General features: G+C 57.2%; 2 protein-coding genes across 7 annotated transcripts in view; one reads left to right on the top strand and one right to left on the bottom strand.

Moving 5' to 3' along the window:
- Positions 1-553: 553 nt before the first annotated feature.
- On the bottom strand, positions 554-21155 carry WARS1 (tryptophanyl-tRNA synthetase 1). Of its 2 annotated transcripts, none has more exons than XM_037031694.1 (11): positions 21035-21155; positions 15884-16041; positions 10819-11023; positions 9783-9891; positions 7687-7806; positions 7145-7327; positions 5601-5701; positions 4725-4837; positions 4421-4594; positions 2279-2419; positions 554-1641 (listed from the first exon to the last, which is right to left on the bottom strand). In XM_037031694.1, the coding sequence occupies exons 1-11, from the start codon at positions 21138-21140 to the stop codon at positions 1480-1482; spliced, it is 1572 nt and encodes a 523-aa protein (XP_036887589.1). In that variant the 5' UTR covers positions 21141-21155; the 3' UTR covers positions 554-1479. The 2 variants fall into 2 exon arrangements, with proteins under 2 accessions (XP_036887589.1, XP_036887590.1); XM_037031695.1 differs by lacking the exon at positions 21035-21155 and adding an exon at positions 20167-20271.
- Positions 21156-21206: 51 nt separating this feature from the next.
- The window catches only part of WDR25 (WD repeat domain 25), a 118690-nt gene continuing 112310 nt past the window's right edge, over positions 21207-27586 (top strand). Inside the window, exons 1-2 of one of the 5 annotated variants that reach the window (XM_037031690.1) lie at positions 21207-21264; positions 24319-25163. In XM_037031690.1, coding sequence (XP_036887585.1) covers positions 24357-25163 — 807 coding nt within the window. In that variant the 5' untranslated portion in view covers positions 21207-21264; positions 24319-24356. The other 4 variants (XM_037031691.1, XM_037031693.1, XM_037031692.1 and 1 more) reach the window with 4 other exon arrangements.

Below are 27586 nucleotides of genomic sequence, written 5' to 3'. Positions count from 1 at the left end.
AATCCTGGCATCTGGGGTGGGGGTGGGGATGGACTTCAGAACCCACAGGTTTTAGCCAGAGGAAGGACAGGTCTGCTGTCCCAAGAGCAGGAAGTTAGACTCACTGTGTGGTCTTGGACATGTGACACTCCCTTCTCCAACCTGTTTCCCCACTTTCTAGATGACAATGGTGGGTAGAGTGAGCCTGGGGCACCCTGCCTGCTAATGACCTGGCCTGTCACTAGACAGCCCAGACTCTGCCTGCCACACGGCGCCTCCCAGGGGCGAAAACCAGGACCTCTGCTTGCATTCTCCCCAGGCTGTGGGAGCACGAAATGAGGTGTGGGGCCAGACCAGGGAGACTGCAGAGGGTGGGACAGGTGGAATGGATGCTTCCCAGCGGGTTTCTGGGCACCTGTGTCTCAGTGCCACCCCACCTGCATCCCTAACTGGGCCCCCAGTGCCCTCAAAGGCCGCCCACAGAGGGGCCACATGCAGCTCTTAGCAGCAGGTGCCAGGGGCCTGAAGCGAGGCCCGTCCCTGCCCAAACCCCAGATAGCACACCACGCAGGCTGGACACAGTAAGTTTATTCAGGCCAACAAGCAACATGGGGACAGTGCTCAGGGGTGGACCCTGTGCCTCTCCGAGGGGCTCTCCCAAACTGTGGACGCACTGCCGACCCGGGCTGCTGCATGCTGTCTAGCCGCACCTCCCACCCCCACAGACCGCCACGCCAGGCAAGTGCCGAGACCAAAGTGTCTGCAGAGGCGACAGCCCCTGCCCGGCTCTCAGAGCCTGTGTGCAGGGTTACGGGGCAGAGGCAGACAGCACAGGGCAGGCCAGGGACGGGGGCGGGACTTCTGGGGACACATGCGGTCCAGAGAAAGTAAACTGAACGTCTCTCCCGCAAGGACTCCGTTTAATTGGGGTGGCCCATGCTAGCTGAAACCTGGTGTTCAAAGTGGCTCTCCGGCTGGGAGGCCTCTCAGTCACAAGCACAGAGTGGTTCTCACTAGCAGTGCGTTTGGTTTCAGGGGCAATGGGCTGAAACACTGTGTCCATCAGTCCCCACCCCGACTGTTGGAAGCACTTTCCAGTCTTATTATGATGGTGGCATTTGGATTCTGGATGTGCACAGACTATATAGGCTCCTTTTGCCAGCAGGCTGTAAGAGTCTGTTTGCAACTGCAGATATATTCACACAGGACTCCCACTCTGGGCCAGAGCAGGCTGGCCAGTGGGCACCAGCCCCCAGAACTCCGTGGCCTGAGGCTGCCTTACGGGAGAGACTCCAGAGGACCAGGCCCCACCCCCTGGCACCCAGGCAGTGCACAGGGCTCCGTCCTCGGGAGACAGAAGGGAAGACATTCACAGGGAGAAAGTGTTGGCAGACATACAGGACGCCCAGATGCCAGGCCCAGTGACTGCAGGGGGCAGGGCCTGGCGTAGCGGGGCCCCTGGGCTGGGGGGTCGGGAAGGGCGTGCAGGTAGAATAGGCATTACTGGAAGTCGTAGAACAGCTTCCGGGGGGTCATGAACTCTCTGACCATCTCGTCTGTGACCTCCCTGCGCCGGGCCTGGTGCTCCGCGACCAGGGGCTGCAGGGTCTCCACAAGCTCCTTCTTGAGCTCACCGGTGAGCATGGCTCCGCTGGTGTAATCCTGCCGGAGGAGAGACCGTGAGGACCGGCTCTGCCTGCCCTCGCATAGCAGAGGCGGGGAGGCTGCTGCCGCGTTCTGGTGTGCTCTCCAATTTCCTCCCCAGTGCATTGCTCTCCCTGCATGCCCACTTTATGCCCTTTTATCATGGTTGTAGGCTGTTACCATGGAAACTCCCCCCACCCCCGTGCCAGACCCTAGTGACCGCCACCTCTGCTGTTCGGTCTGTCCTGACTGTCCACACACCGGGTGCTCTTTCTTAATCAGGGCCATGAAACTGCAGAAGGCCCCAAGAACTGGAAAGCCCGGGGCAAGGCTGCAAGTACCCTGTGGGGTCTCCACGCCCATGGCAACGCTGCTCCCGGAGAGGCTGTGCCAGGAACATTGTCGCCCCTGGTGGAGCCGGCAAGCCTCAGGTTTACAACTGTGGCAAAGCCCTGCACCCTTGGGAGGGCGCTGTTCTCATGTGGACAGTGTCCTGACTCGCATGTGGTTACACCCTTCCATGTGGCTGCTAGGCAAACAGCAGCTTGCCTCTCCCCTTCCGTGAATATCTGTTCTCGAGGGTTTGGGGTGCATGGGTGCAAACCCATCGACCCCCTCACTTTCAGTCTCCTGGGCCCGGAGGTCCCCGTCTCACCTTCCTGATCTGCTCCAGCTTGTCATCGTCCTCCAGGAAGAAGGTCAGGTACATGTATGACACGTCCACGTCGCAGTTACCCCCGAACTGCCTGTGCTCCTCAATGGTGTCTCTGCCTCCAGAAAATGCATGTTTGTTGACCTGCATTGGCCAGAGACACAGACCGCTAAGCCAGGCCCAGCCGCCTGGCTGGGACCCGAGAGCCGGCAGTCACGCCGGATCCTGACCGGAGGGAGGCCGTGCTCAGGGGGGCGTCAGGAGGCCCGCCAACGGCTCAGTCCTGCCAAGCCAGGGTCCCTGCAACAGTGGGCCTCGCCGCAGGGAGGGGCTGCGGGGGGCGGATTCACTTCTTGCCCCCATGCACCAGAGAAGAGTTGGGAACGTGTCATGACGTGTGGGGGAGATGTCCTGGAAAGCTCTCGGGGACAAGCTTCGGAAAGGGGACAAACGCTGATGTCTCCAGAGAAACCTACACAGCCGGGGGGGCCGCCACCAAGGATGGGGCACAGCAGCCCCCCAGCAAGCCCAGCTGCTGCCTCCCCCCAGGAGAGAGTGGAGGCAGGGGTGGATGGCTCAGGGGCCGGAATTGGACCCAGGACACGGAGGTGGAAGGCCTGAAGGCACGGCCCACCTGACACTTCAGGAGCTACTACGGACAGACAGACTCACAGATGCATGTCAGGAACCACTGAGGAGTCTCGGAGAAACTGGGGCCATGAGGGAGAGGAGAAAAACCAAGGACAAAGTTCCTCTCGTGTTCTTTTAGTGGGCACTGAAGACACTATGTGCAAATGTCACCCCATTGTTTTTGAAGGGGAATGGGGTGCGCAGAGTCAGCGCACCTCCGCGGGGAGGTTTAGTGGGCCTCCCCAGGGGCCCCCAGGACAGGTCACCAGCTGAACGCAGCACACGAGGTAAGGGGAAGCCACCTGCTACAGGCAGCCCCATGGAAGCTCCAGAGAAGAGGAAGCTGCCTGAGGAGCTGAGGTGTGGCCTGCAGGGCAGAGTGGGGGCTGGCAGGCAGGCCCCTTTCCTCTTCCTCACGGAAAAGAAGCGAGTCATGCAATCAACGTATTTGAACCGCAGAAGCTGCAGAAAATATGAAGTAAACAGGCCAGGGCTCGGGGCGCTCACAGCAGGCCCACGGCAGGCAGCCGGTGGCCATGCCACTGCGTCCTCGAGCGGTTCCTGCTGTGACTCCGAGAAGAGGCAGACACCGCAGAGTGGGGTTTGAGTTCAGGATGCGTGCTCAGGGCCCAACCCTGCCCTGCTCGAGGCCACTCGTGCCCCGGCAGCCTCTGCAGCCGTGCACTGCCCAACTTTGCTCACGGCCCACCAGCCTGCGGGTCTTTGCGGGTTCCTCAGCGAATGACAGGCGCCCAGAGCCAAGGACTTGTTTCAAATAGCACCCCAAAACCAAAGGGAACCTGCTCCGCTGCAGGGAGCAGGAGCTGCCTCTGTGCCCCGTGCACACCCACGCTGGACGCCTCGGCCAGCTGGGAGAGGCAGAGAAGGAAAGGAAGCTCGTTGCCAGGGGGGTGGGGTGGTGCCGTTTCCTTGAAGAAGCGTTTTCCCGTTGTGAACCAGAGCCTGCCTGGGGCTTTCCCGAAGGCCGGGGCCAGCAGACGGCTGCACTGCATGCTTCAGACACTGGTCTGTGCCCCTACCGTGACCTTCCAGTCTGCAAACACACGTTTGGTCTCAAACGAAACAGCAGCTCAGACTAACTCCTAGTTCACATTTCTTTGGTGACTCAACAAATATTGACTGAGAGCCCTCGGTGCACCGGGCCAGGCAAGGCCGTCCCATCAGAGGGCACTCGCAGGTCCCAGGTCCCGGTGAGCACCCTCTGGGAGAACACCCGCCTCCAAGGCCCGTGCTGGTGGTGGCTGCTCAGGGGCCAGGGGTGCCGCTGGTTTTCAGGGGTGGAAACGGCGCCACACTGGTCAGCCCAGGCCTCATCCTTCCCATCTCTAAAAGGAACACACTGTGCTCTCCCAGTGGGAACTGAAATGAAGAACCGTGAGTGAAGTGCTCGGCCAGCCCTGGAGCCAGCTCTGCTCAGAAACGCCCCGAGCTGCTCCCTGCGGCTGAAGTAGAAGGCAGTTTGGGGCGCGTGTGGCCCTCCCCCGCCCTGCTCACCTTGTCCCTGATCTGCTTGGCCGTGTCTGTGAGGAAGATGGAGGAGTTGGCGTCGCTGGCGCTCATTTTGGTCTGGGCCCCCTGCAGCGCAGGGAAGAAGGTCGAGTGCAGCAGCGCTGGTTTAGGGTAGCCGATCCTGGGGGCGACGTCCCTTGTCATCCTGAAGTAAGGATCCTAGGGGCGAAGGGAGGCCTTTGGAGGACACCCGAGGGGCCTTCACAGCGGCCCCGTTTCCAGTCTGTGTGCGGAGCCGCCTCTCCCACTGGCCCACACAGTCCACCGTGACACCCCGCCCTGCCCGGACCTGGTCGATGGCACAGGGGATGAGGCACTGGACGTCCGTCTTGTCTCCAAAGATCTGGGGAAAGGAGTTGCTGAAGGAGGGAGCGGCCTGGATGGCAGGAAAGCTGATCTTCCCTGAGAAGGACAGAGGGCCTTCAGCGGGAGCCCGCTCCAGGCGGTTTCTCCCCCGACTGGGAGGGAGCGGCTGACATAGGCTTTCTCACCACTAGAAAGGCAGTCTCACTAACGGAATCCTGAAAACTACAGCAAAGGAGAAGGAAAACACCCAGGGGCCCAGTTTGTGTCTCTCTTCATCTGTTTTCTCTATGCATTCGAGTTGTGATCATATTCTACGTTTCCCCCTTGCCTTTTTCACTGAGGCACTGGCCCAGGCTGTTGTTAAATACGTTCTATCTCCTAAATGTATCACTTGGCATTTAGTGATTTCCACCCCCCCACCCCCGGGTTTTAAGTTGCCCCTCACGGTGTGGCCATCCAGTGCCGCTGTCTTAATGCTGCCACTGTCACCTGCCGAGACCCACCCAGGGGGGACTTCTGGCGGCCCCCTCGCTGCGGTCCCGGGCACTCAGCGCTCATGCACGCTCAGGGGCGTACCACGAGCGGCTCAGGGGCTCTGAGGCCGTCTGTGCCCTTCCTGCTTCCTTCTCAGCCTTAGAACAGACAACTAAGGAGAGCGGCAGCCTGGGACCCTGAAGTACAGCTCTGTGTGCCCAGGGCAGTGGCCAAGGGCATCACATTGGCTCTTCTTGTTACGAGGAAACCCCTTGGAGGTCTCTCAAAGAGACCGGTGCAGGCGCTGCCTTGGTGGTGGCAGCCCACCCTGGGCCAGCTAGCTGTGGGCAGGTGGGTGGGCGGGCCGGGAGCAGTGACTCCTCACCAATGGAGTCACTGTCCGTGAAGCCAAAAATGCCTTTCACTTGGTTGAAGGTCACATGCTTCTGAATCTTCACCACGTTCCTGTAGAAGCCTGGGCTCGACCTGAAGAGACAGTAAGAATCAGAGCCCAGGCACAGGGCCTTCAGTCAAGGTCAAACCCTCCAGTGGTGAAACCGATAGGGGCCACGCTGGCTGGGTTCATGGACATGGGAGGGAGGTGGCCCACAGCCACTGCAGGCACGGCACTCGCAGCCGGACTGGCAGGTGTGCCTCAGCCCCCAAAGTGGCCGGCACGGGGGGTGTGTGTGTGTGTGTGCGCGTGCGCAGCCCACTAGGAGACAGCAGGCAACAAGCAGAAGAGGCTGGAACACAACCAGGCTCAGGCCCAGTGGCCGACAGGAAGCTCCGCATGCTGCCAGGCTCAGTGGCCGGCTGTCCTGGGGGGCTCAAGGATGGGAGCCCCAAGGGGGCGCTTCTGGACAGACAGTGTTCTGTGTTGTGGGAGACCATCACCATCTGCAACTTGGTACCAGGCAGCTTGCCTGGAACGACGCCCCCGAGCGCAGGAAGGAGGGCCTGCCTTGGTACAGCCAGTCCCTGCCTCTGGCTAGCACAGCACCTCCACTGTGGGGTAGCTGTGCTGTTTGGACGGGGTGGGACGGCCTCGACAACAGGGCTCGCTCGCCTGCGTGGGGAGGGGTGTGGACTCGAGGCCTGGATCTGTGGCAGCCATCCTGTGAGCAGAGGGAACTTGGCTAAGACTGAAGCAAATGGGGAGGGGCAGTAGCTGATCGTAAGACAAGACCCTGGCCCTGTGGCATCTGAGCAGTGTTTCTGAAGATGGCCTTGACCGTTCCCAGGAGACAGGCCCCTTCCCTGCTGCAGCGGCGCCCACTGGTGAGGAGTAACACATTGGGCTGCGTCCCACAGATGATGGCCTGAGTATTGGTCCACCCCTGCAGAGAACACCTGCCCTTCACACCTCCAAGGCTGAACGGGCGGGTCCCAGAGCAGCTCACGTGGCCAGGCAGGGCCAGGTGCAGCGTTGGGAGACCACCGACGGCAGCACTCGTGAGCACTTGCCGGGCACCAGGTGCTGCTTGGGGCGCATGGTGTGTGGCGCCTCAGCAAGCCATCGCGAGGCTCTGCGCACAGGTTTATTTCCTCCCGTCCTCACAGGGCTTGGCACCACCTGGCCTACTTGCTGTGATCTGCCCGACTCTCCTGGTTGGAAGGTGTCCTGAGAGAGTGGGTGGACTGTTGCCTCACTGGCCATGGGACCCCAGCAGCAGCCTGCCACGCAGCAAACGCTCTGCCAACACCTGTTGACTAAGGGGGCTGGGCGAGCAGACGGGGGCTGCCCACTTGCTGCTGAGTCTCGCGGGAGGCAGAGGCCAGGGTGTGAACACAGGTGCTGTGGGCCCCTCTGCTGGGCCACCTCTCACTGGTACGGAGCCCCTTCACAGGAAGCGGGGGCTCAGAGAGTGGAGCCCCAGAGGCAGGAGGTTGGCTGGGAGTAGGCTGGGTCAGGTGTTCCCTGCTCACCCCATGTAGTCGAGGTCGGAGAAGATGAAGGTCTTGTTGATGTCAAAGCCGCAGGCGATGATGTCCTTGGCGTTCTCCACGGCATAGCCGTAGGCCTGGTCCAGGGTCAGGTCCTTCCACAGGTACTTCTCGTCGTCTGTCATCTGGATGACCAGGGGCACGTTGAACACGTCCTGCAGCCACCTGAGAGACAGAGGGAAGAGGCCGACGTCTTATTCTCCCTGCAGAACAACGCCGTTCGGTGCCTGAACATGCAGTTCCTACCAACAACTTGTATTCAAACCTCCTCGCCACCCTGACTGGTGCGGCTCGGGTCAGTGGGCTGGGCAGCATTCCGCAAAGCGAAAGAAAGGTCGCTGGTCTCACTCCCGGTCAGGGCCCACACCTGGGTGGCAGGTTCGGTCCCCTGATGGGGCCTGTACAAGAAGCAACTGATCACTGTTTCCCTCCCATTCAGGTTTCTCTCTCTCCCCGTGTCTCTAAAAACAATAAAATCTAAAAAAGAAAAAAAAAAGGAGGAAAGTCCCCGACACAACACGTACTTTGTGAAAATGAACGGGATGAGGTGGCCCAAATGCATGGCCTCGGAGGAGGGGCCCCGGCCCGTGTACAGGTAGAACGGCTTCCTGTTCTCATAGGCGTCCAGGACTTGGTTCATGTCTCTGTGGGGAAGAGAGGGGCAGCATGGGCTTTCTGGGGAAGCCAAGGGGCTCGTGTTCACCCAGGAGTGTTGGGACGCGCGTGGAGAAGCTGGTGTGTTACCCTTGGTGCTTGTTAGAAAAATGACAGGAAACATCTGCTGGAATGGTCTCTCCTGTGATTGTTTTAAAAATAGAAGACACAGAGGTTTAGAATAACGTGTTAAAAAAAAATGGAGCTCCGGCTGGTGTGGCCCAGTGGACTGAGCTCTGGACTGTGAACAGAAGGGTGGCTGGTTTGGTTCCCAGTCAGGGCACATGCCTGAGTTGCAGGCCAGGTCCCTAGTGGGGGATCTGAGACAGGCAACCACACAGTGATGCTTCTCTCCCACTCTTTCTCCCTCCCTTCCCCCCTCTAAAAATAAATAGAATCTTAAACAAACAAACAAACAAACACTGGACTGGGGAATTTTCCCAATTACCAACACTGATACATCATCTGCTTTACCCACTGTCCTGGGTGACGCCAGGCCAACCCTGCACAGTTCCTGTTTGGAGCCACCAGGTCCGAAGAGCCAGGCTGGGGAGATGGCAGGTCCCATGGAGTCTGACTTAGGGAGTCATTCTGGAGTCACCTGCCCTTCCCGGGGCGGGGTCCACAGACGAGGCCCCCCCAGGGACCCCTTCCTGGCTGTGTCAGAACCGTGCGGCTGCTGTTTCCACATAGCACCTGCCCGGCCCCATCCTCAGATGTGCCCAGGGTCTGGGGTGACATCTGGGGAGCCGCGTTTTTCAAAAGCTCCTCCAGAGACTGCGACATGGGGGCAGGGCGTGAAACCACCTCTCTGAGGTGAGACTGTCTCTTGGTTCTGGGCAAAGTCTCCCAAAATAAGAGAGAAGCAGGGGCCCTTTCCGGAGGTCTGGGCGGAAGCCACCCCGCAGGATTCAGAGAGGGCCTCTGCCGAGCCCTGGGCGGGGCCCCCCGAGCCCATCTCTGGGCTGACAGGGTCAGGGGTGTTCTGACTTTCTGTGCTTACACTCCCCCACCCCTGTGGGGCCACAGCGGGCATTCTCACAGTTGAGGATGGCCCAGAGCTTGCAGTCCCACGCTCCCCTCGGCTGACACGGGCACTCGCTGCGTCTCTGTTTGTGCGGGACATGCAGAGCGGGCCCGTCTGCAGACTCAGGGAGAGGGCTCATGGTTGCGGTCAGGGAGAGGGGCGGGTGGGGACCGGCTGCTCAGGGCAGGGGTCTCTTCTCAGGGTGACAGAAATGCTCTGGAATCAGTGGTGATACCTGCACAACCTGGTGAACAGACTGGAAAAGCAACTGTTTATCTGCAAAAGCTGAATGAAATCTCACGAAGGAAAAGGCTGGTGAGGCCTGGGGCGCTCTGCCCCTAGGATTCGAAATGTGGGGCTGCCTGGTGACCCGTGTGCCCTCCTGTGACTGTGAAGTGGGGGCAAAGCAGACACCCCCGGCGCCCTGCGGTGGGAGGCAGAGACCCTTCGGCAGCAGTTCACTGTCTGATGTCGTCATGGCGTCCTGGTCTGAGCGGGGGTGGGGGGGTTGGGGGTGGGGGGGTGCGTTCTGCTGCGTGTACGCTCCACTGGTTTCTCTTTTGATAGGATTTGTGAACAGGCCAGCACAATGCAAGGAAGAGGGCCTGTGGCTTCAAAGGAAGCCTCTTGCTTACTGTGTGGGAAACGCTGAACTTGGACGTGATCTGGCATGAGCCTCATTGTGAATTCCCCTTGCGAAGCAGGCTGAATGCAACCTTCCCCCCGTGAAGTGGGCCGTCTGCAGGACAATACACTAAGGGCCAGTGGGCGGAGGGATGGGCACGATGCCACCGCCAGCTGCTGATAGGGCAGAAGGTGGGTCCGGGTCCCTGACAACTGCCTTCCATGGTCCCCACAGCAGCAGGCAGCCTGAGGGAAGGGCGCCCACCCCGTGTGAAGGACTGGAAGGGGTGAGCGGGCCTGTGGCCGGAAGCTGACCTGTGGGAGAAGAAGATGCCTCTGCGCAGGAAGCGGTGCGGTCTTTGGCCGGTGGCTCTCTCGATCCGGTTCACCAGCTCTTTGTCAATTTTACTGCTCCCAAATCGAACTGGAAAAAGAATTGGGGGTGAGGAATCAGCAGGAGGTTTGGTGATTGGGTGTTACTGAGACAAAGGGGCAAAGTAGAGATCCATGCAGTCTCAGTGAAGCCAACCCCCAAGGTCCCTGCTCTGGCCCTGCCCCGAACACAGAGTCCAGTGTCTTCTGCGGTGATGCCGACAGCTGAGATCACCACGGGCTTAAACGACGCACAGAGTAAAGTGCTGTTTGGTCTGGGACTGGGTTCTGGTGGGAAACGTCCAGAATGCACATACGGTGCTAGTGTTCATTGACTTATGGCTTCCACACGCTGACAACGAGACTTCTAAATATTCAGCAGCGGTGGGACCGCTCTGATGCCCGTGCCGAAGCGAGCTCACCGTCGCCGACAGGCTGCACTCACACAGCTTGGGAAACGGCTGTGATCTGGATTGGCACATCCCAGTTCTGTTTCCTTGACGGTTAGCAGTGGTCTCAGAGGAAGGACTTCCTCATGCAGCAAGCTTCTTGAGGAAGGCCCTGCAAGTGATGGGGGGCCACCTGCCCACAGCCACCTTTCCTGAGCTGACTTCCAGGCTTCCAGCTGCAGGAGCAGCCACCTGGGGGAGAAACTGCAGCGACCTGTGACGGACCTCTAGCCACTGAGCAGAAGACAACGCCAGGGGCTGCAAAGGCGTCCGTTTCCGCAGACCCTTCCCACGTGCTGCGTGCTTCAGGCAAGGGCAAAGGCCCCGCGAGCTCTCTACGAGAGGTCGCTGCTTTGCAATCAGCTTTACTTACAGCTTAGTTTAAAAGTCACGCTTTAGGAGTGGAACGCACCACCAAGAGTCGAGGCCATGGGTTTTCTTGGCACGGGAGCTGGACTGGACTTGGAGCTAATTCAGCAGCAGGGGCGTCCCAGAACCACCTCTGCAGGGCGGGCTTCCCCAGGACGTACCGATGAGCTTGTCATAGTCGATGCCCTTTGCACTGCTCGTCTGTACCGTCCACGGATCCACGAAATCCTCCTCGGCTTCCGTGGCACTCTGACCCGCGGGTGCCAGGTTCCCGGGAGGGCTGTCGACCTTGTAGTCCTCCCCGGTGGCAGCTCTGTAGGCCATTTTCAGTGACATCAGCAGCTTCACTGCAGAATCCACTTCATCCTGAGCACAGGAGACAGGTGCAGGTAAAGATGTCAACGAGAGCCAACACTTGCTGAGTGCCCCTGCTGCTACCCACAGCGCCTCGGTCACCACCCCCAGCCTCCCCTTGAGGCTGGCCTTCCCATCCCCGTCCTTTTCCAGCTGGAGAAACTGGTGACGCACAGAGGTGCAGGAGCCTGCCCGTGGACACACAGCCAGCGTGGGCCTGACTGCACTCTGTTTCTACCTGTCGTTCTAGTGCTGCGGCACCACCCAACTCCGCGGGGGTAACAGGGACACAGCGTCCACAGAGCTCCCCAGCACCGCCAGTGCAGGGCCGCCCGCGCTAGGGCCTGTGCTCAGGCCTGCCGGGCTCTGCACTGAGCCTGCTCTCACACTCGCACGGATGAGGCGGATGTTTACAGAGGCCTAAACAACACGTCAGCAAGGACAGCGGCAGCAGCTCGAGTCGACAGCACAAACAGAAAAAGGCCAAGAAAAACTGCAGGCTTTCAGGCCACGAACTGAGGAGGGAGTCACAGGAAACACCTGCACTACTGCCTGAATTCTGTGCACGGCGATTGTTTCAAAATAAGCCTAAGGAAAACAAAGGCGAAGTGTACCCTGGGACCCTCTGGAGACGAACTGAAGACCCCTCTTCCAGGAGCCCGATGTCTGGCACTTCACAGAGGCCCTGATGAGGCAGAGCCGCCGCATAACTGGCCTGGCTGGGTCAGCTCACAAGCGAAGGACACCCACAGTCCAGTCTGCTTGCCACGGAACACACATGCCTTTGCGTTTAGAGCGTTTAGGTGACGTGCCGTGAACTGGACTTCCCAGCACGCAGCCGCCCGGCAAGCTCCACTCAGAGAACCGCCCGTCTGCTTGGCCCCTGGGCTGCAGGGGCCGCTCCCGCAGGGCGACCCTGCAGACACGTGTTCCCACTCTGAGACCATCTGGACTTCAAACGAGTTGGAGCTGCGCAGTCAGTGAGCCTGGGGACAGACCTCACACACAGCAGAATGTGCGCCCTGGCGAGAGGGGCAGGCGTGTTCCTCACTTCCTCTCTGCAGTGCCGGGCTTGGCGCTCGCAACAAAGCAAGTGGTTGGCAGCGTGGCCTATCCAGGGAGCTATGGAAAGGACCAACGAGTGCACTGCAGTCAGTGGCCCTGTCACCTCCTAGTGTGGTGCCCTCGCACAGCCAGTCTCATCCAACTCTGCCGGCAGCTCAGAGGCCTGGTGAGTATCACTCACACAACCAGCGTCCCTGCTCGGAGACCGTCTAGACTCTGAATGGGACTGGAAGAGATAAGCAGGCTTGTCTGTCCGTTTTCTGCCCACATTCTAACGTGGACCAGAACACTGAGATGGAATTCTGATGCTCTGAAAAAAGGCCAGACACCAGAGACTATACACTACCGCCTAGCACACTGCTGCCGCCCCGTGTGCCGCCACCCCGTGTGCCGTCGCGTCGCATGCAGGTCGAGCTCAGGCCAAACTGTCCGAGGTGGAGGAGTGGGGCGAGGCGGGGGACCCTGTCGAGCACTGGGAGTGACTGGGGCCGGTCACACCAGTGTGGGCCTCACCATGAATACTCACTGAGCTGCCCGCCTGCAACCCCCACCCCTCGGAATGAGCGGCGGGTTTCAGTGGAAGAAGTTCACGTAAAGGAGGAGGACGGGCTCCATTCTCCATCCCCACCCCCGTGACCAGCGTCGTTCTCGAGTCCTGCTCCAGCTGTGTGTGACCCCTGCCACTGTCCCCTGCCAGAGTCCCCGATTCTAGCTCCCAGAGTGGCTTCTTTGGCTGAAAGCAACTTTCTGGAACATCAGGAAGTCAGGGGCGTGGCAGGGGTCAAGCACAGTCTGCTTCTGAACTGTCTCTGCTCAGCTCTGGTCCAGTGTGCACCCCGACCTGTCTCACTGAGTGGGCGTCAGCTGGCCGAGCGCAGGTGAAGCCATGCTTCCGGGAGGAACGCCACGCTGCAATGAGCACCGCCTGTCTGCTCAGATATGAATGTAGCTGTGACCACTAAGAACTACTAATAAAACATTTATTAAATGTTAGTCGAATTTAATGTTAAATGGACAAAATGATCACGGTCAATTCCCAAAATTGGGAATTTATCTATGGGATAAATAATCAACGGTTTGGGTCCTTCTTTTAGGTTTCTTTGCAAGGGCGTAGCCTCACCCACGAGACCTGGCCGGTGGGCAACCTTTCTGTGAGTAGCCAGCTCCCTGGTTTTGCCATCACTTTCTTTCAGTGCCACTAGTTCTTTCCTTCTAAATGTCATGGTTTGTTCGGGGCCCAGAGAGACAGAGCACTGTCCTGGGCGAGTGCGAGGTAGTGGGCGCTGTCTGGTGAAGAGCCGGGAGGAGACTTTTGAGAGGAAGACAACGGGGTTGAAGGTGTGAGCCGAGGGGACCCCGGGGCACGGGCACCCCAGAGCAGAAGGGCATGCCGGGTGCTGCTCCAGGCGGTCTCCCTCAGAGACCCGCTGCCCAAACGGCAAAGAAGTCTCCAAGGAAAGTGAAGGCCTAACCCTACGAGGACAAAGGGAGCTGAGAGGACACCGGCAGCCGGAAAGCTACAGGATGACCGGTAACGGTGAGAACGAATGCTCGAATGCTGTGGGAATACTGGGCAGTGACTGGACTTACTGGTGGGGAATCCCAGGAGGTCAAGGCCTCAGTAGCCTCAGATCCTCCTGGAAGTGAGGGGGCAGTAAGCGGGTCACAAAAATAGGAGTGCTGGTTGCATGTGTGTTCAGGAAGCCGCTACTCCGGTCTCCCCCCAGGGTCCTCACACAGCCGAGTGGGTGCCCCACCCCACCCAGAGGTTTAGGGTCTAGAGAGGAACGGTGAACTCTGTCCACCCTGGGGCTCTGCCTCGCAGGGCAGCACCCTGAGAACAGGGAGCCCGGGGTGGGACCGGGCTGCCCCTCTCCTCTGCTCTACTCCACTGCACGCTGCTGGCAGCAGATTGCTCCTCTGGACAGCAGCCTGGAGGAGCCCCTTTGGGCACTCTGCCTACCTCAGAGAACAGGCCTGTAGACCCCAGTGCTGAGGACTGCGGACCAAAGGGGGCGGCCGGGCTGCTCTCCAGGGCAGGGTGACCTGTGCTGGTGAGCCCCTCCCCCAGGTGGCCAGCCCACCACTGGTGCCTCCTGTTTTCCTCCAAAACCCCAGCGGCTAGCTGAGCACCAGCACATGCCAGCACATGCCAGCACATGCCAGCACATGCCAGCACATGCCAGCACATGCCAGCACATGCCAGCACATGCCAGCACACGCCGGAGGGTTGCCCCTGATGTGAAGCACTGAAGGAAGAGTTANACAGGCCTGTAGACCCCAGTGCTGAGGACTGCGGACCAAAGGGGGCGGCCGGGCTGCTCTCCAGGGCAGGGTGACCTGTGCTGGTGAGCCCCTCCCCCAGGTGGCCAGCCCACCACTGGTGCCTCCTGTTTTCCTCCAAAACCCCAGCGGCTAGCTGAGCACCAGCACATGCCAGCACATGCCAGCACATGCCAGCACATGCCAGCACACGCCAGCACACGCCGGAGGGTTGCCCCTGATGTGAAGCACCGAAGGAAGAAGTTAACTCGGAAGGAATGGAGTTTATAAAGGGGGCAGAGAACATCGGGAAAATGATTGCAGGGTCTCAGAGAGAAAAGGACACAGTAAATTGTGAGGAGAGGACCACTCAGAGGTCAAAGAGCATGTGGAAGTTAAAAATCATAGGTTAAGTGGAAAAACATGAAGAACAAGACAAAAAATAAGTCAAAAGTAAGATCAGAGGACCAGTCTTTGAATTAAATAAACCAGAAAAGAAACAGAAAACAAGACACCAAAGGAAGTGTGATTTCTGAGACGTGCAGCTCACGAATTTCTGGTTTGAAAGGAGCACTGAGTGAACACCCACCCCAAGAAATGTCCAAACCCCGGCACGGAGAGACAGGCCCTGCAAACGCGCGGCGGCGCACTTCCGCCTCAGAGCTCTACACCAGGCCCAGCCTCAAGTGCTGGTGGAATAAAGGCCCTTTCAGACCACCTGCGAGCCCCCCCCACCGTTTCCTTTGCAGTCATTTTCTCAGACCACTGGAGGGGGGGCTCTGCCCAGCGACAGCTCACCCAGAGCAGTAAGACACAATATCAGGAATTGGATCCCAGAGAGGCGAGGGAGCCCTAGGGGGACAACGAGGGAAGGGCCCAAGGTGGGCAGGGTGGGACTCCAGTCCAGAGCAAAGCAGGCGCAGGGTTGGGGAGAGACCCGCCCCCAGAAGGACTTGATAGCCTCGTTGGTATGAGGGCCTCCAGGGCAGAGCCACCCAGTGAGGGTGAGCGTGAGACCCACTGCCGTCGGTCCCTAGCACAGCCAGGCAGAAAGGGATGCAGACGAACGGACTCCAGGGAAGACAAAGCTGGGCAGGCAGGGCAGGCACTCAGTGTGCACAAGGGGCCGGCTGCAGGCAGCGCTGCCTGGGCCAGACTGATGTCAATGCTGCCATCACCCGAGGACACGGGTCAGGAGGCTGGAGGGACAGGGATCGCTTATGGGAGTGCCAACTCCCTACCTCCCTCCGGGAAAGCCTGGGCCTGTGCGGTCACCGAGGAGCCATGGAATGAGCACGATTTTTAGAAATACAGGAGGTTACATCGCAAAAGATTCGGCTAAACCCACCGAAAACACGTGTTTCTGGGGGCAGGAAGTGGGGAGCGTGGCGGACAACTTGGCGATGTGCGCCCGCACGGAGGACGGGGACATGGGCAAGGCTGCAGCCAGTTAGAACCAGTCACCGAGGGGGCGTCCGCTCCTGGGCAGCGCCACCTGACAGGTGAGGCTGGACGCACACGCAGAGGCCCCGCAGAGTCACCTACCTTGGACGCCTGCCCCGCCTTGAGGGCCCTCACGCGCTCCCCTTGGGCAGCTATGCTGTGGAACAGCTCCAGTGGGGAGGTACTGCTTCGCTCGTCCGCCATGTCCCGAACCTGGCTGCGGCTGGGCCGTGCAGGGGCTGCTCGGTGGCCCGGACACGCTGTGAGCGAGAAGAGGGGAGAGAGTAACACAGCATTGCAGTGGCTTCTCCCTTCTCGTAGTTAGTCCTTCTTTCTCAAAAGGCTGGAGGGGAGTCATGATAAAGAGTGTGGATAAAACACCACTGATGGAAATATGAGCAGGAATTTGGGACCACGAGTAAGAACAAGTGCCAATGGTGAGCACTGAGGGAAGCCTGCACTCCGGATTTAAGGGCTGCCGAGGGGCCGCTGACGGAGACCGAGCACGCCGCACGCAGGATCCAGGGCACAGGAAGCACTGGCGTTTGCTGAGGGTGTCGACACCAAAGGGCTCTGATGGCCCCGAAGACATTGGGCAAACTGCTGTTTACCCTTCAGCTGTGCTGCACATTAACTCCCAGACGGTGGCCGCTCTGACTTGCGCCGAACAGCGGCTTCCTGGGTGGGCCAGCTGCCGTTCTTAGAGGAAGCAGGACTTGGGTTTCAGACGAGGTGGGAACTACATGTAGCCCGTCCATCAGACGTGCAGAACTCGGAGGTGGGCATACCTACCTGCACCTGCTGCTAGCCATCATTTACTATTAACCTCGAAGCTGGAGGCACAGGGCAAGCCACTTGGTGCCGCTTTGGGGCGGACACTGGCCACGACCAGTCCCCTCTGGGTGAGTCCCTCCCTATTCCTGAGATCTGCTTTCTTGTCTATAAAACGATGCCATCAGGAACCTTTCCACCTACCTCAAGGGGTGGTATGAGAACAAACGAGAAAAAAAGTACATGGTAGTGTTTTATAAACTGTAAAGCCAGAGATCAACCCCTCTGGAGTGCTGTTCGTGAGGGCTCTGCCCCGACTGCTGCTGCACCTGGACTGCGGGGGACAACGGCAACAGGGCCGTGACAGAGTGCTGTCCTCGGGCACCTCTGTACCTGGTGCTGCTCTGGGCACCTTCCACACGGCAGTTCACTGAAGCCTCAGGAGACAGCTTTATCTTGCAGATGAGTAAACTGAGGCACAGCAGGTAAGTGGCAGCAATGGGACACAGAGTCCCGCAGTTGGACGGGAGAGCCTGCACCCTCCAACAGTATCCCACAGGCTCCTGGAGGGGCCTCCCTGCCGCCGACCCCCCCCCGCCCCGCTGGAAAGCAGGCGCAACGTTGCAGCACGCTGCACCACCGCGCAGACAGGTGTGCCAGTGCAGGTGAGCACGCAGTCTAGCCCAGCCGGGGCCCGTGGCAGAGGTCTTGTGGACGACTGCTTTGTCCTTTAACTGTCTGAAATCGTTCCTAGTAACTCAAGGACCAAACACAGGTTTGAGGGGAGATTCACTTTCATTTTCCAATGGCTAAACGCCCGTTTGGGAAGTATGTGCATCCCCACTAAGCTGTTCCAAGTGTGGTCAGAGACCACGATTCTTTTCCCTCCTGGCTGAGAATCGCCTCAATTCCCAGAAAGGGAAGTGTGGGGGCATACTTAGAGCAGGAAGTGGGAAGTTTAGGGAAGTCTGTAAAAACGAGAAGAGCCCTAACCTGTGTGGCTTAGTTGGTTGGACGTTGTTCTGAAAAGTGAAGTTGATGGGTTCGATTCCCGGTCAGGGCCCAGGACTGGGTTGCAGACCTGGTTCCCGGTTGGGGTGCATGTGAGAGGCAAGTCTCCTCTCTTTCTCCCTCCCCTCCCCTTTCTAAAAATAAATAAATAAAATCTTTTAAAAAAAGGGAAGGAATGTGGAAGAACCTCTGCCTGGCACTAGAGGCCCATATCAAATAACAAAGGGAAGAAAATTACTTTTAGGCACAAGTGATCAAATATCATGTCCAGATTCTTGATATATACAGCTGGGTGCACAGTTTACTAATCCTCCCTTAAGGTCATCGATTGGCTCTGCCACTTAAAGCAAAACGACATGTCAGCCGATTTTACCACAGGCTGATTGACACACACGAGACGTCAGTTCCCGCAGCACCTCCCCGCACTACAGCAAAGCTGCGAAGTCTGTGAGTAGGATCCAAATCAAGCACAGACGGAAAGTGCCCTGGGAAACCCCTGGGGAAGTGCCAGGGGCCCTGAGCGGCTGATCCCCGCAGCCAGTCTCCGCCTGCCGTGGAGGCCACTGCAGATGAGCAGCCGGACAGGGGTGTGCCTGGAGGGTTCGAGTTGTAGGGAACACGTGGACCTTCCTGTTTTTTCTTCATTCTCACCAAGGATATGTTTTTTGATTTTAGAGAGAGAGCAGGGATGGGAGGGAGGGAGAGAGATGGGGGGAGATATCCGTTGTCTCCTGCACGTGCCCCAATTGGGGATTGAACCTGCAACCTTCTGGCGTACGAAATGACGCCCCAACCAACTGAACCACCTGGCCTGGCCAGCATAGATCTTTAAATATCAGAATCCCATTTAAGAAGAGGCACATGGAACTAAATCTGACCGAGGGGAAGATGAGTCTCCCTGCTCCTATGATCACAAGGCGTGGGAGTTCCCACCGTGCGGGAGCCGCCTGCACCGAAGTGTGTGCACGTGTGATGCAACTTCATGAGAGATTACACCGGGCAGGTCGAAGACGAGGAGGGAGAACGTGCACCCACCCATTTGCCACCATTTCTCCCACCTAGTCAACACCCTCTTTCATTTCTTAAAAAAATTTTTAAATCCTCATCTGAGAATATGTTTATTGATTTTGAGAGAGGAAAGGACGGAGAGGGAGAGACCTTGATGTGAGAAACACCCATTGGCTGCCTCCCCTACGTGCCCCAGCTGGGGATCAAACCCTCAACCTAGGCACGTGCCCTGACCGGGAATAGAACCTGTGAACTTTTTTGATGCATGGATGATGCCCCAACCAGTGGAGACACCCAGGCAGGGTGTCCTCCTTTGTTTGTTTATTTGTTTGTTAACTGACTGTCAGAATGCAGTTGGGCTTCAGAGGTGCTTAACCTGGAGTTTGGAACTCGGGACTTCACCACTAGCTGGCAGGCACGTCGGTGCACACAGTGTTCCCAGCAGAGTATCCAGGTTCCATTTTCTTTTCAAAGGGGTGCAAGAAGCCAAAGGGCTAAGGACCATTGTCTTAAGCGGTAACCCCATAAACTGTAACATTATGGAAAACTGTTTCATCTATTTAACCAAGACTATAACTTAAAACAAAGAAATGAAAGTACAATCTGTGAAGCCATCTATTATCTCCTCTAAAAAAGCGCTGGGAGTATAAAGTCCAACATGGCATATTCCCTAGTGGATCACAGCACAGCTCAGAGAGAAAGCAACAAGACTCTTCAAAACTAACTCTCACTCCCCTTCAACTTGAACCTCGTACTCATTTGGAAGGTCCCATTGTTCTGGAGGCACACACCAGGCACCCAAAGAAACTGGGTGCGGTTTTGGGATGAAAAGAATAATCACAGAACGTTCCAAGGAAAACACAGGGTCGTAACTCAGCACACAGCTCAGCTCAGAACACACGGGTCTGCCAGGGCCCTGCCGTTTGGTGTGAGGGTGGCCTCAGGACAGCCAATTCCGGAGCCGCTGGGAACCACTGGGGAGGTGACACAGAAGTTTCTGGATGCCTGGAAAACCAGGGGCGGGATACCATCCCTCACATCCTGGATGCAGGGCGCGGGTGACAAGGGCCTTGGACTCTCGAGTTCCCAGAGGACAAGAAGATGGCTTCTTTAGAGCAAGGGATTCTAACACCTCTAACCTCAGAACAAATTATGTTCACTTTCTCTTTCATAAACCCTGAAGAGGAAAGGTTATTTTCCTCCCCAAATGAGAAAATGAACATTACCTTAAGAGGCAAAGAAGACATTCATCTCTACGAAGTCAGACAAAAGGTATTTGAGCATCACAGTGAGGATGCTAATGTGTTTGGATGCTGGCTCTTTAAGGGGGTCTCGTTGGTGAAGAACATCACAGCCAACACGAAGGTGCTAAAACTCAAGCCGGGACTCTAGACAGACAGCGGGCGCCCAGCATCTCCATCTCTGGGGAAGCTGGGAACCACCTGAACTTTTTTGGTCAATGGGATGAAACAAAATGCCCAGCCTTGTGATTCTAAGACAGCCTCTTGCTCTTTAAGCCAAGGTTTCTAGCACTTTAGTAAAAGGCTGGTAAAAATATTATTAAGCTAAGCCTAACCAAAGGCAGCAGTACATACCTGGGTTGTGGGAGGCACCGCAGGGGCGGCAGTTGGAACAGCTGAGACTGCTCTCGGCAGCTGGGCTCTTCTTTTATAGTGTTTGCCCTCTTTCTTTCAGTTTCCTTCTTTTAAAAGCCCTTTTTATTTTAACCCCACCCTTCAACTGTTTGCAGAAGGGGTTTCTTAGAAATCACCCTGTTTCTCACCAACACCTGACTCTTGACCAATTTCCCTAATGAGACTGCCCAATCAGGGGCGGGTGGAGACCAATGAAACCTTTTTGACAGTCCAGCCCTTCACTGCATTGCATGGAGAGTCCAATCATTGCATCAGCCACCGCATTCCCCACGCTGGCCTCGGGATAACCTTCCTGCCCTCTTCCTGGTCCCCACCCAGACATCCTGGAATGTCCCTGCGACTGTTGTGCACTGAGGCAGCGCAGTGTAGTAGAAGGATCAGGAGTCTGGGGTCACACGGACCTGGGTTTTAAAGCCAGCTTTGGCACTTTCTGATTTCAAGACCCTGGGCAAGTCAGATTACCCCTCTGCTTCATCCTCGGTTTCCTCTTCTGTGAAATGGGCATGAACAAGACTCCCAGCTTTACCGTGGAGGGGGCTAAGTGCGATACTAAAGGCAAAGACCCTGGCTTTGAGAAAAGGGACGGGGTGGGAGAAGATGAAGGTTCGGTGCCGGCCGGAGTGGGCGACAGGCCGGGTGTGGGAGCACGGAGAAGGGCGCGAGGGGCGGGGTGTGCTAGAACTGGTAGGCAGCGAGCGGGCTCTCAGGAAGGCACTGCGGACCCTAGGGTGCGGGAAGCTCCAGGAGGTCCAGATCATCAGGCGCCGCCCCGGCCTCCCCCCCCCCCCCCCATCATTCCCTCACTTACCAGCCCATGCGGGCCCGTCAGCACTCGGCAGCACCGGTTCAACCTCCTGGGCGTCCGTGGAAACGCCGTCCGGCTGGAACAACTTCCGGGAACGACTGCGCCTCATTGGGGGGGAGCGGACGTAGGTTACCGCCGATTGGTTGGCGGCCCTAGCGTCAGCGGAACGAGGCTGGGAGGCGGAGTGCAGGCTGGAGGGGCAACGGGAAGACCGAGCCCTTCCGGTGCGTGCGGTGAGCGGCGGGCCTGGGGCGGGAGGTTGGCTGGTACCCGGCGGCGCCCGGACTGCCCCGCGCCCTTCAACGTGGACCTTTCCCCGCCGCTGTTCAGTCCTTCCTCTCCGGTTCTTCCCGAACGCGCGGTGTTCTAGGCCATCCTCACCGCTCGCTTTGACCGCTCGGCTAACTCCTATTCATCCTTCAAACCCCGCCTCTGGTTGTATCTTGTTTGTTGCCTTCATTAGTGTGTGGCCTCCGGCATAGGGTCCGTGTTTTGTGTTGAACCGCTGCCCACACCAGACCCAGAATAAGGATTAGCACATGGTGGGCGATCAGGAAATTGAATGAGAATATCCGATTTTTTGGTGCTCCCCCTCCCACCAGGTGCTGGGGATCAAACAGTGAACAAAACACGGTAAAGGTCCTTCCCTCGAGCCGCTGACACCAGTGAAGGTCATTGTCATGCCCTCCTCATTTCTCCCATGAGCTTTCCTTCTTGCTGTACCTCTTCCTTTTAGTTTAATCACCCTGTCTTTCCGTGAAACATTTCCCATTTCCCCTTCGGCTTTAGAAAGAGAGAAGGCAGCCAATACTTTCCCCCTAAAATTTGTCTTTGTCCCAATGGTTCCCAGTCTCCTCCATTTTTGTCTGCTTTCTTTGTCATCCTTGCCTCTTTCTCTCCGACCTCATTTGATTAGATGTGTTGCTTCTCATCACCTGTTCCCTCACCTCCCCTGAACATCACGCAGATGCCACCTGTTTTAGGGCACCTGTTTTTGGCCTCCCTATAGCAAATTGCTACCCCAAGCCCACAGCCCCCTGTATTCAAGTTCCTACTCCCCCCCTTAGGATTTCTCACCGCCTGGCACCCCCTATTTCACTTGACTATAGTTAGTTTTCCCTACTGGCATGTGAGTGAGCATGGGGCGCACAGGGCATGGTTTACTCATGTTCACTCACTGTGGTGTCCCTGGGGCCTAGTGTGGGTCTTGGCGAGTAGCCCATCCTCCAGGGTTTACAGACGGAGTGAATGGATAGTACATGAAGCGGACACTATCAGGATCCCTGTCCTGTTGTCCACCTTCCTGCTTCCATCCCATCCTGCCACTTTGCCTCGTTAGGAAGTGGGGCCAGTGGGCCCCAACCCTGTTGCACTCGGATGTTTTGCTGTAGACCTTGCCTTTAATTCTAGTCATGGGCTCCTGTGAGCTGACTGCTGTGGACGACTGGGAAGGTGGGAATCCTAATGGCTGAGCACAGGTGGTGGGAAGGAACCTGGTGGGTTCTCCTTGACAGGAAGGAATGGGATGATGTGCCCAGGAGTTGAGATGTCTGATCAGGATGGGCCTCAGGATGGCATTTAGAGAACAGAAATGCCAAATCTTCCACAGGGCTCAGTCCCATGAGTTTATAGTTAGTCCATTGTGTTATATTTCTATTTGAGATGGGAAGGCTCATTGTTGAAGTTTTCTTTAGAGGAAGGCTTTGTGTGTAGATTAGGCTGCAGACGGAAGTAAAATTTTGGGAGGAGGCAGATGACCTAGTTTGTTTAGGGGGAGTGGCACCCTTTGGGGAAAAGGTGTGGAAGGGGTGGGGTGTTCGATTCCAGGGGGTGTGAAACCCACTCTCTAGGGGGAGACAGGCTGTCTGAAATGGCTTGGAGATGACCCAGAAGGACTCTCCCGGCTCGGCCATAATGCACCTGCATGGTTTATTAAGCTGTAAACCTGGCTTTCTGCAAAACTTGGTCCTTGCTTGAGCTATCTATGCTGCTCCACCGCGCCCTCTGCTGTCCAGGATGGGACATGTTCTGCATCCTTGTTTTCCTTTTGAGGGTACTTCCTGTTAACATCAAAGAACTGAACTCCAGATGGCATATTTCCTTCTAGAACCTAGTTGGCAACAGTTTTATCATGTGTGATGGTTCAGAACTTCAGGAGGAATTTTTTAGACAGGGGACATTCACTGTTGTGTGAGTCTGTGTGTTGGAGTGAAGCAGGCAGGTTTGGATGACTGACACACTCAGGCACCTTCGCCTTGGGTTGTGGGTCTGCCTGTCCCACTGGCTTAGAGTGGAGGTGGGGTGTGTGGGGGGAGTGTTCAGGGCAGAGAGAAGATAAGGACTGGAGCACAAGGAGAGGGCAGCGCCGAGGGCAGCACGCTTTCCCCACCATGTGGTGTTTTTCCATTTCAGTGTTTTCAGACCTGACCTTGTCCCTGTCGATGAGGGGGAGGCCGGTGAGCTCGCTGCAGGTGTCTTTGTGTACCTGTCTTTGTGTGCCTGTCTTTGTGTGCCTGTCTTTGCACACATGTGTTGGTGCTTGTGTAGCAGGGGTGTTGCAGTAAAAACTCGACGTGTTTACATTTGTAATTGTTTTTCCAAAGGTGTCTATTTTTATTAGTATCATTTCTCTTTTATTTTTATTTTGATTGTGTGATTGACATATAATATTGGTAAGTGTAAGGGACACACATGCTGATTTGAGACATTGTCCTGTTGCACTGTGATCACCACCATAGCGTTAGCTAACACCTCTGTCATGTCACATAACGGCCATTTCTTTTTTGTGGTGGAAAAACATCAGCCTCTGGGTCAGCTGGGTGACACTTCCTGGTTGCTCCTATTTTTTCTTTTTTATTGACTGTATTGGGGTGACATTGGCAAATACAGTAATGTAGGTTTCAGGTGTACAGTTCTGTAGTACGTCATTTGCATGTTGCACCGAAAGGCATCTTTATAGTCCTGAGTCTTTCTGTGCAGGTATCCTGTCTGTGGTTAGTCAGGTCCTGTTTCATATCTTTCAGTAAAGCTTTAGTTTTCCTCATGTAGGTTTTGCTAATTTTTTTGTGGTTGTTAAACTTATCCCCAAATTTCCATAGTCTTCATTTTAAAAATGACATCCTCTAACGCATCAGGCCTGGTGTATAGAAGAGCCCTCACATTTTATGTTTGTTCCTACGGGTTTTTCCATCTTTGACTTGCTGGATGGCACGCTTTCTCTTACCTCTGCGTGGTGGTCAGTATGGGTCCGTGCATGAGTCCTGACACCTGGCTTTGTTTGGTCTTAGGTAGTTGGCGCCCGAAGGACAGCAAGAAACTGTCTTCAATGGCTTCACTGGTGGCTTATGATGACTCGGACTCGGAGGCTGAGAATGAGCCCGCGGGAAGTGTCATTGCCATCGGCCGGGCGGAAGACACTTGTGATGCGGTCCAAGCGCGTGGCCAGGGTTCCGCATTGGGAGCCCCGGACGGGACGGAGCGGGGTGCACTGCCCACGAAGCACTGTTCTTCTGAGGACCCAGCTGGCCCGTGTCTCCCGCCGGCTCGACTCTGGAGAAGTGGCCCAGGGTCTTGCCCCAGCCAGAGGCTACAGTGGCCCAGGACAGAGCCTGAGGTCACCATCGCCACAAGTGGGCCTCCTTGTGCTTCCCTGTGGCTCAGTCACGTCCCTGCTGGCCATGTGCCCCTGGCAGTAGCCCTGGTTAAGCAGGTGAAACCCTCCTGGGGAACTTGTGACCCCCCGGAACCACCTTTCTGTGCCCAAACCCAGTCTGGAACCCCAGGTACACGAGGCAGCTCTCTTCAGAAGAAAAGGTGTGAGGACTGTGTTGTACCCTACACCCCCAAAAGGCTGAGACAGTTGCAAGGATTGAACACAGAAACAGGCAAGAGTAAAGCTGCGGAAGCCAAGGGTCCCCCCACGGGGTGCCCCCCAGCCCCCCTCGCCGTGGAGCCCCGGGTGTCAGAGTTTATTCAGCCGTATTTGGACACTCAGTATAAAGAGACCAGGATCTCCAGGAGGGTGCTCTTCCACCTGAGAGGCCACCGGGGCCCTGCCAACAGCGTTCAGTGGTGCCCAGTCTTTTCGAAGAGCCACATGCTCCTCTCCACTTCCATGGATAAAACCTTCAAGGTAAGATGCGAGCGGAACTGCTCTTGTCAGTATCCTCAGGACCAAACTGCTGGGTGTTTGATTCTGCACGACAGTGGTGTGGGGTCCCAGGCTGAATGTGTCTTCTTGGGAATCTCTGGGGTGCTCTTTGTTGTGTTCAGGAGGAGGCTCTTGGTGCCCCCCCCCCATCGTCAGTCCCTTCTGTCACAGGCCTCACTGGCACTGCTTTGCCTAGGCCTCCAGAGTACGCTAATGAGTCCTTATCCCCTGTGGGGGCGCTGAGGTCGTCAGGACACTCTGTAGCCCACGGGGCTGAGGTTGTTGAGCAGGACCTGCCAGAGGGATTGGAGAGCAGCCCAGGGCCAAGCCCTGGGACCTCAGGGCCCCTCTGTGACTCCTGTGGCACGCTGAGCAGTGCCAGCCCTGTGCCTGTGCTGTGCTGGATGCAGGGGCGCTGGGGGGCCCTGGGCAGGCGCTGTGGGGTAGGTCATGGCCACGTGGGAGGCCACGTGGGAGGCACTCACAGTGCTGGGCTTAGGGCTGTGAGGATGGGACCCCCAGCTGGACACAGAAGCACCACAGGAGCCGCGTGGAAGGGATGGCGCCCAGCCTGGGAGGGCTTGGTGAAGGCCTGCAGGAGGCACATGGTGACGCGGGTGGGGAGGGATGGGGGCATCCTTGGGTCTAAGCACGGAGGCCTTCAGGGGCCTGGTGGGGGTGAGGGGCCAGGCCAGAGAGGACTGTGGGTGCCCTGCTGGGGACTTCCAGTTTACACAGAAACTTGTTTTTCCATTGTTATTTATTTATTCATTTGTTAAATGTTATTTATTTTTGGAGCAAGGGCAAGGGAGATAGAGAAACATCAGTCAGTTGCCTCTCCCACACCCCCTACTGGGGACCTGGCCTGCAACCCAGGCACACGCCCTGATAGGGAATCAAAGTGGAGACTTTTTGGTTCGCAGGCTGTCACTCAATCCGCTGAGCCACACAGGCCAGGGCTGGTTGCTCTTTGTTTAACTTACTCTGAAGTAACAGACTGGCAGGGAGCAGGCCCCAGCCGCACAGGTGTGCAGTGTAGCAGGTGTATGGTGCGTGCCCGTTACCTGCCCCAGCCTCTCTGCGCAGTACTGTGTCCGCCCTCACTCTCCTTGGCACCTGGCCACCCAGCACGTCACTGGTGTGCAGTGGGGGGCTGAATAAATTTGGGCTGAACCCAAGCTCCTGGAAAAAAATGGCTTTGGAGTTGGAGCTGGCGGTAGCTGGTTAGCCGGCTTGAGCTGCCCCCTGCAAGTCCTGTGTCTCCTCTGAGAAGGGCAGAGTCATAACCGTGTGTGCGATCTTGTGAGAGAAAAGTGCACAGAGCCCCGGGCACAGAGCCATTCGCCCCTGAGGTGCCCCGTAGATGCCAGTGACTCCCTCCATTTCCTCGGGGTTCCGGAACCAGCCTGCCCGGGACACTGTTTGCAAGTTCTCTTTCGAACCTCTGCCCTCAGGAGGCAGCTTCCGCAGTGAAGAAAGGAAGCCCACCCGCAGTGACACCTCTGATGGGGGCCAGTTACCGGTGTAATTTTTTTTTAAATATTTATTTATTTATCTTTAGAGGGGAAGGGAAGGAGAGAGGAAGAGAAATATCAATGTATGGTTGCTTCTCGTGCATCCCCTGCTGGGAACTGGCCTGCAACCCAGGTATGTGCCCTGACTGGGAATCAAACCGCGATCGTGTGGTTCACAGGCCTGTGCTCAATCCACTGAGCTACACCAGCCAGGACCGGTGTCATTTTTAAGCAGCTGCTTTGAGTCCAGAACTGATTTGCCCGTGATCTTCTGCAGCAAGGCTGGAGAGTCATGCGGGGGCAGTGTCGCGTTCGGTCTCCAATCTAGAGCCCAGGGGTTTGTGCACAGCTCTTCAGGGCTCCTCTCGTGCAGCTGGGGATTGGAAGTTTGCTGGGAGGCTTCTGGCCTCCCGGTGCACGTGGAGATGTGCTTGGGCCGGCCCTGGGAGCCCCTGGAGGGTGCGGGGGGCGGGGGGGTGGTCTGGGCCAGGCCAGGCGGGGTCTGGCAGGCCTCGGGTGGGGCTGGGGTCAGAATGAGCCTGGCTTGGGGTTTGCTTCCAAGCCCAGCAGCTTTGTGACCTTGAGCAAGGCACTTGACCTCTCTGAACTGGTTTCTGCCTCAGTAGAACAAGCTTCTAGATGGCTGGGGCCTCTCAGGTGGAATGAATGTCCAGGTGCCAGATGTCTAAAACCCTGGCCCGACGCTGAGCACATGGTGGAGTTTTGTGGGGCGCAGTGTGGTTGTCGGTGGACCACCCGAGGGATGTGGGCAGCCCCTGTCTAGTCCCTTGAGGGTTGGGGGTGGTGGCAGACACTGACAGAAGAGTCTTGAAGGGCAGGCTGGGTCGCCATGCACAGAGATGAGTGGAGGGGTGCAGGGGTGGCTGGTGT

This window comes from Sturnira hondurensis, unplaced genomic scaffold (genome assembly GCF_014824575.4).
Source record: "Sturnira hondurensis isolate 20B ecotype Veracruz unplaced genomic scaffold, ASM1482457v3 Scaffold0021143, whole genome shotgun sequence".
Lineage (NCBI taxonomy): Eukaryota > Metazoa > Chordata > Mammalia > Chiroptera > Phyllostomidae > Sturnira > Sturnira hondurensis.
The sequence above is the reverse complement of the archived record's forward strand: the minus strand, read 5'-3'. Positions and strand labels throughout refer to the sequence as shown.

Coding starts and splice junctions, on each gene's coding strand:
- WARS1 (XM_037031694.1), bottom strand. CDS start 21,140: ATGAGGCGCAGTCGTTCCCGGAAGTTGTTCCAGCCGGACGGCGTTTCC. Junction 9,892..10,818: donor CGACTATGACAAGCTCATCG/GTACGTCCTGGG, acceptor TTCTTTTTCCAG/TTCGATTTGGGAGCAGTAAA. Junction 7,807..9,782: donor GGCATCTTCTTCTCCCACAG/GTCAGCTTCCGG, acceptor TCTTCCCCACAG/AGACATGAACCAAGTCCTGG.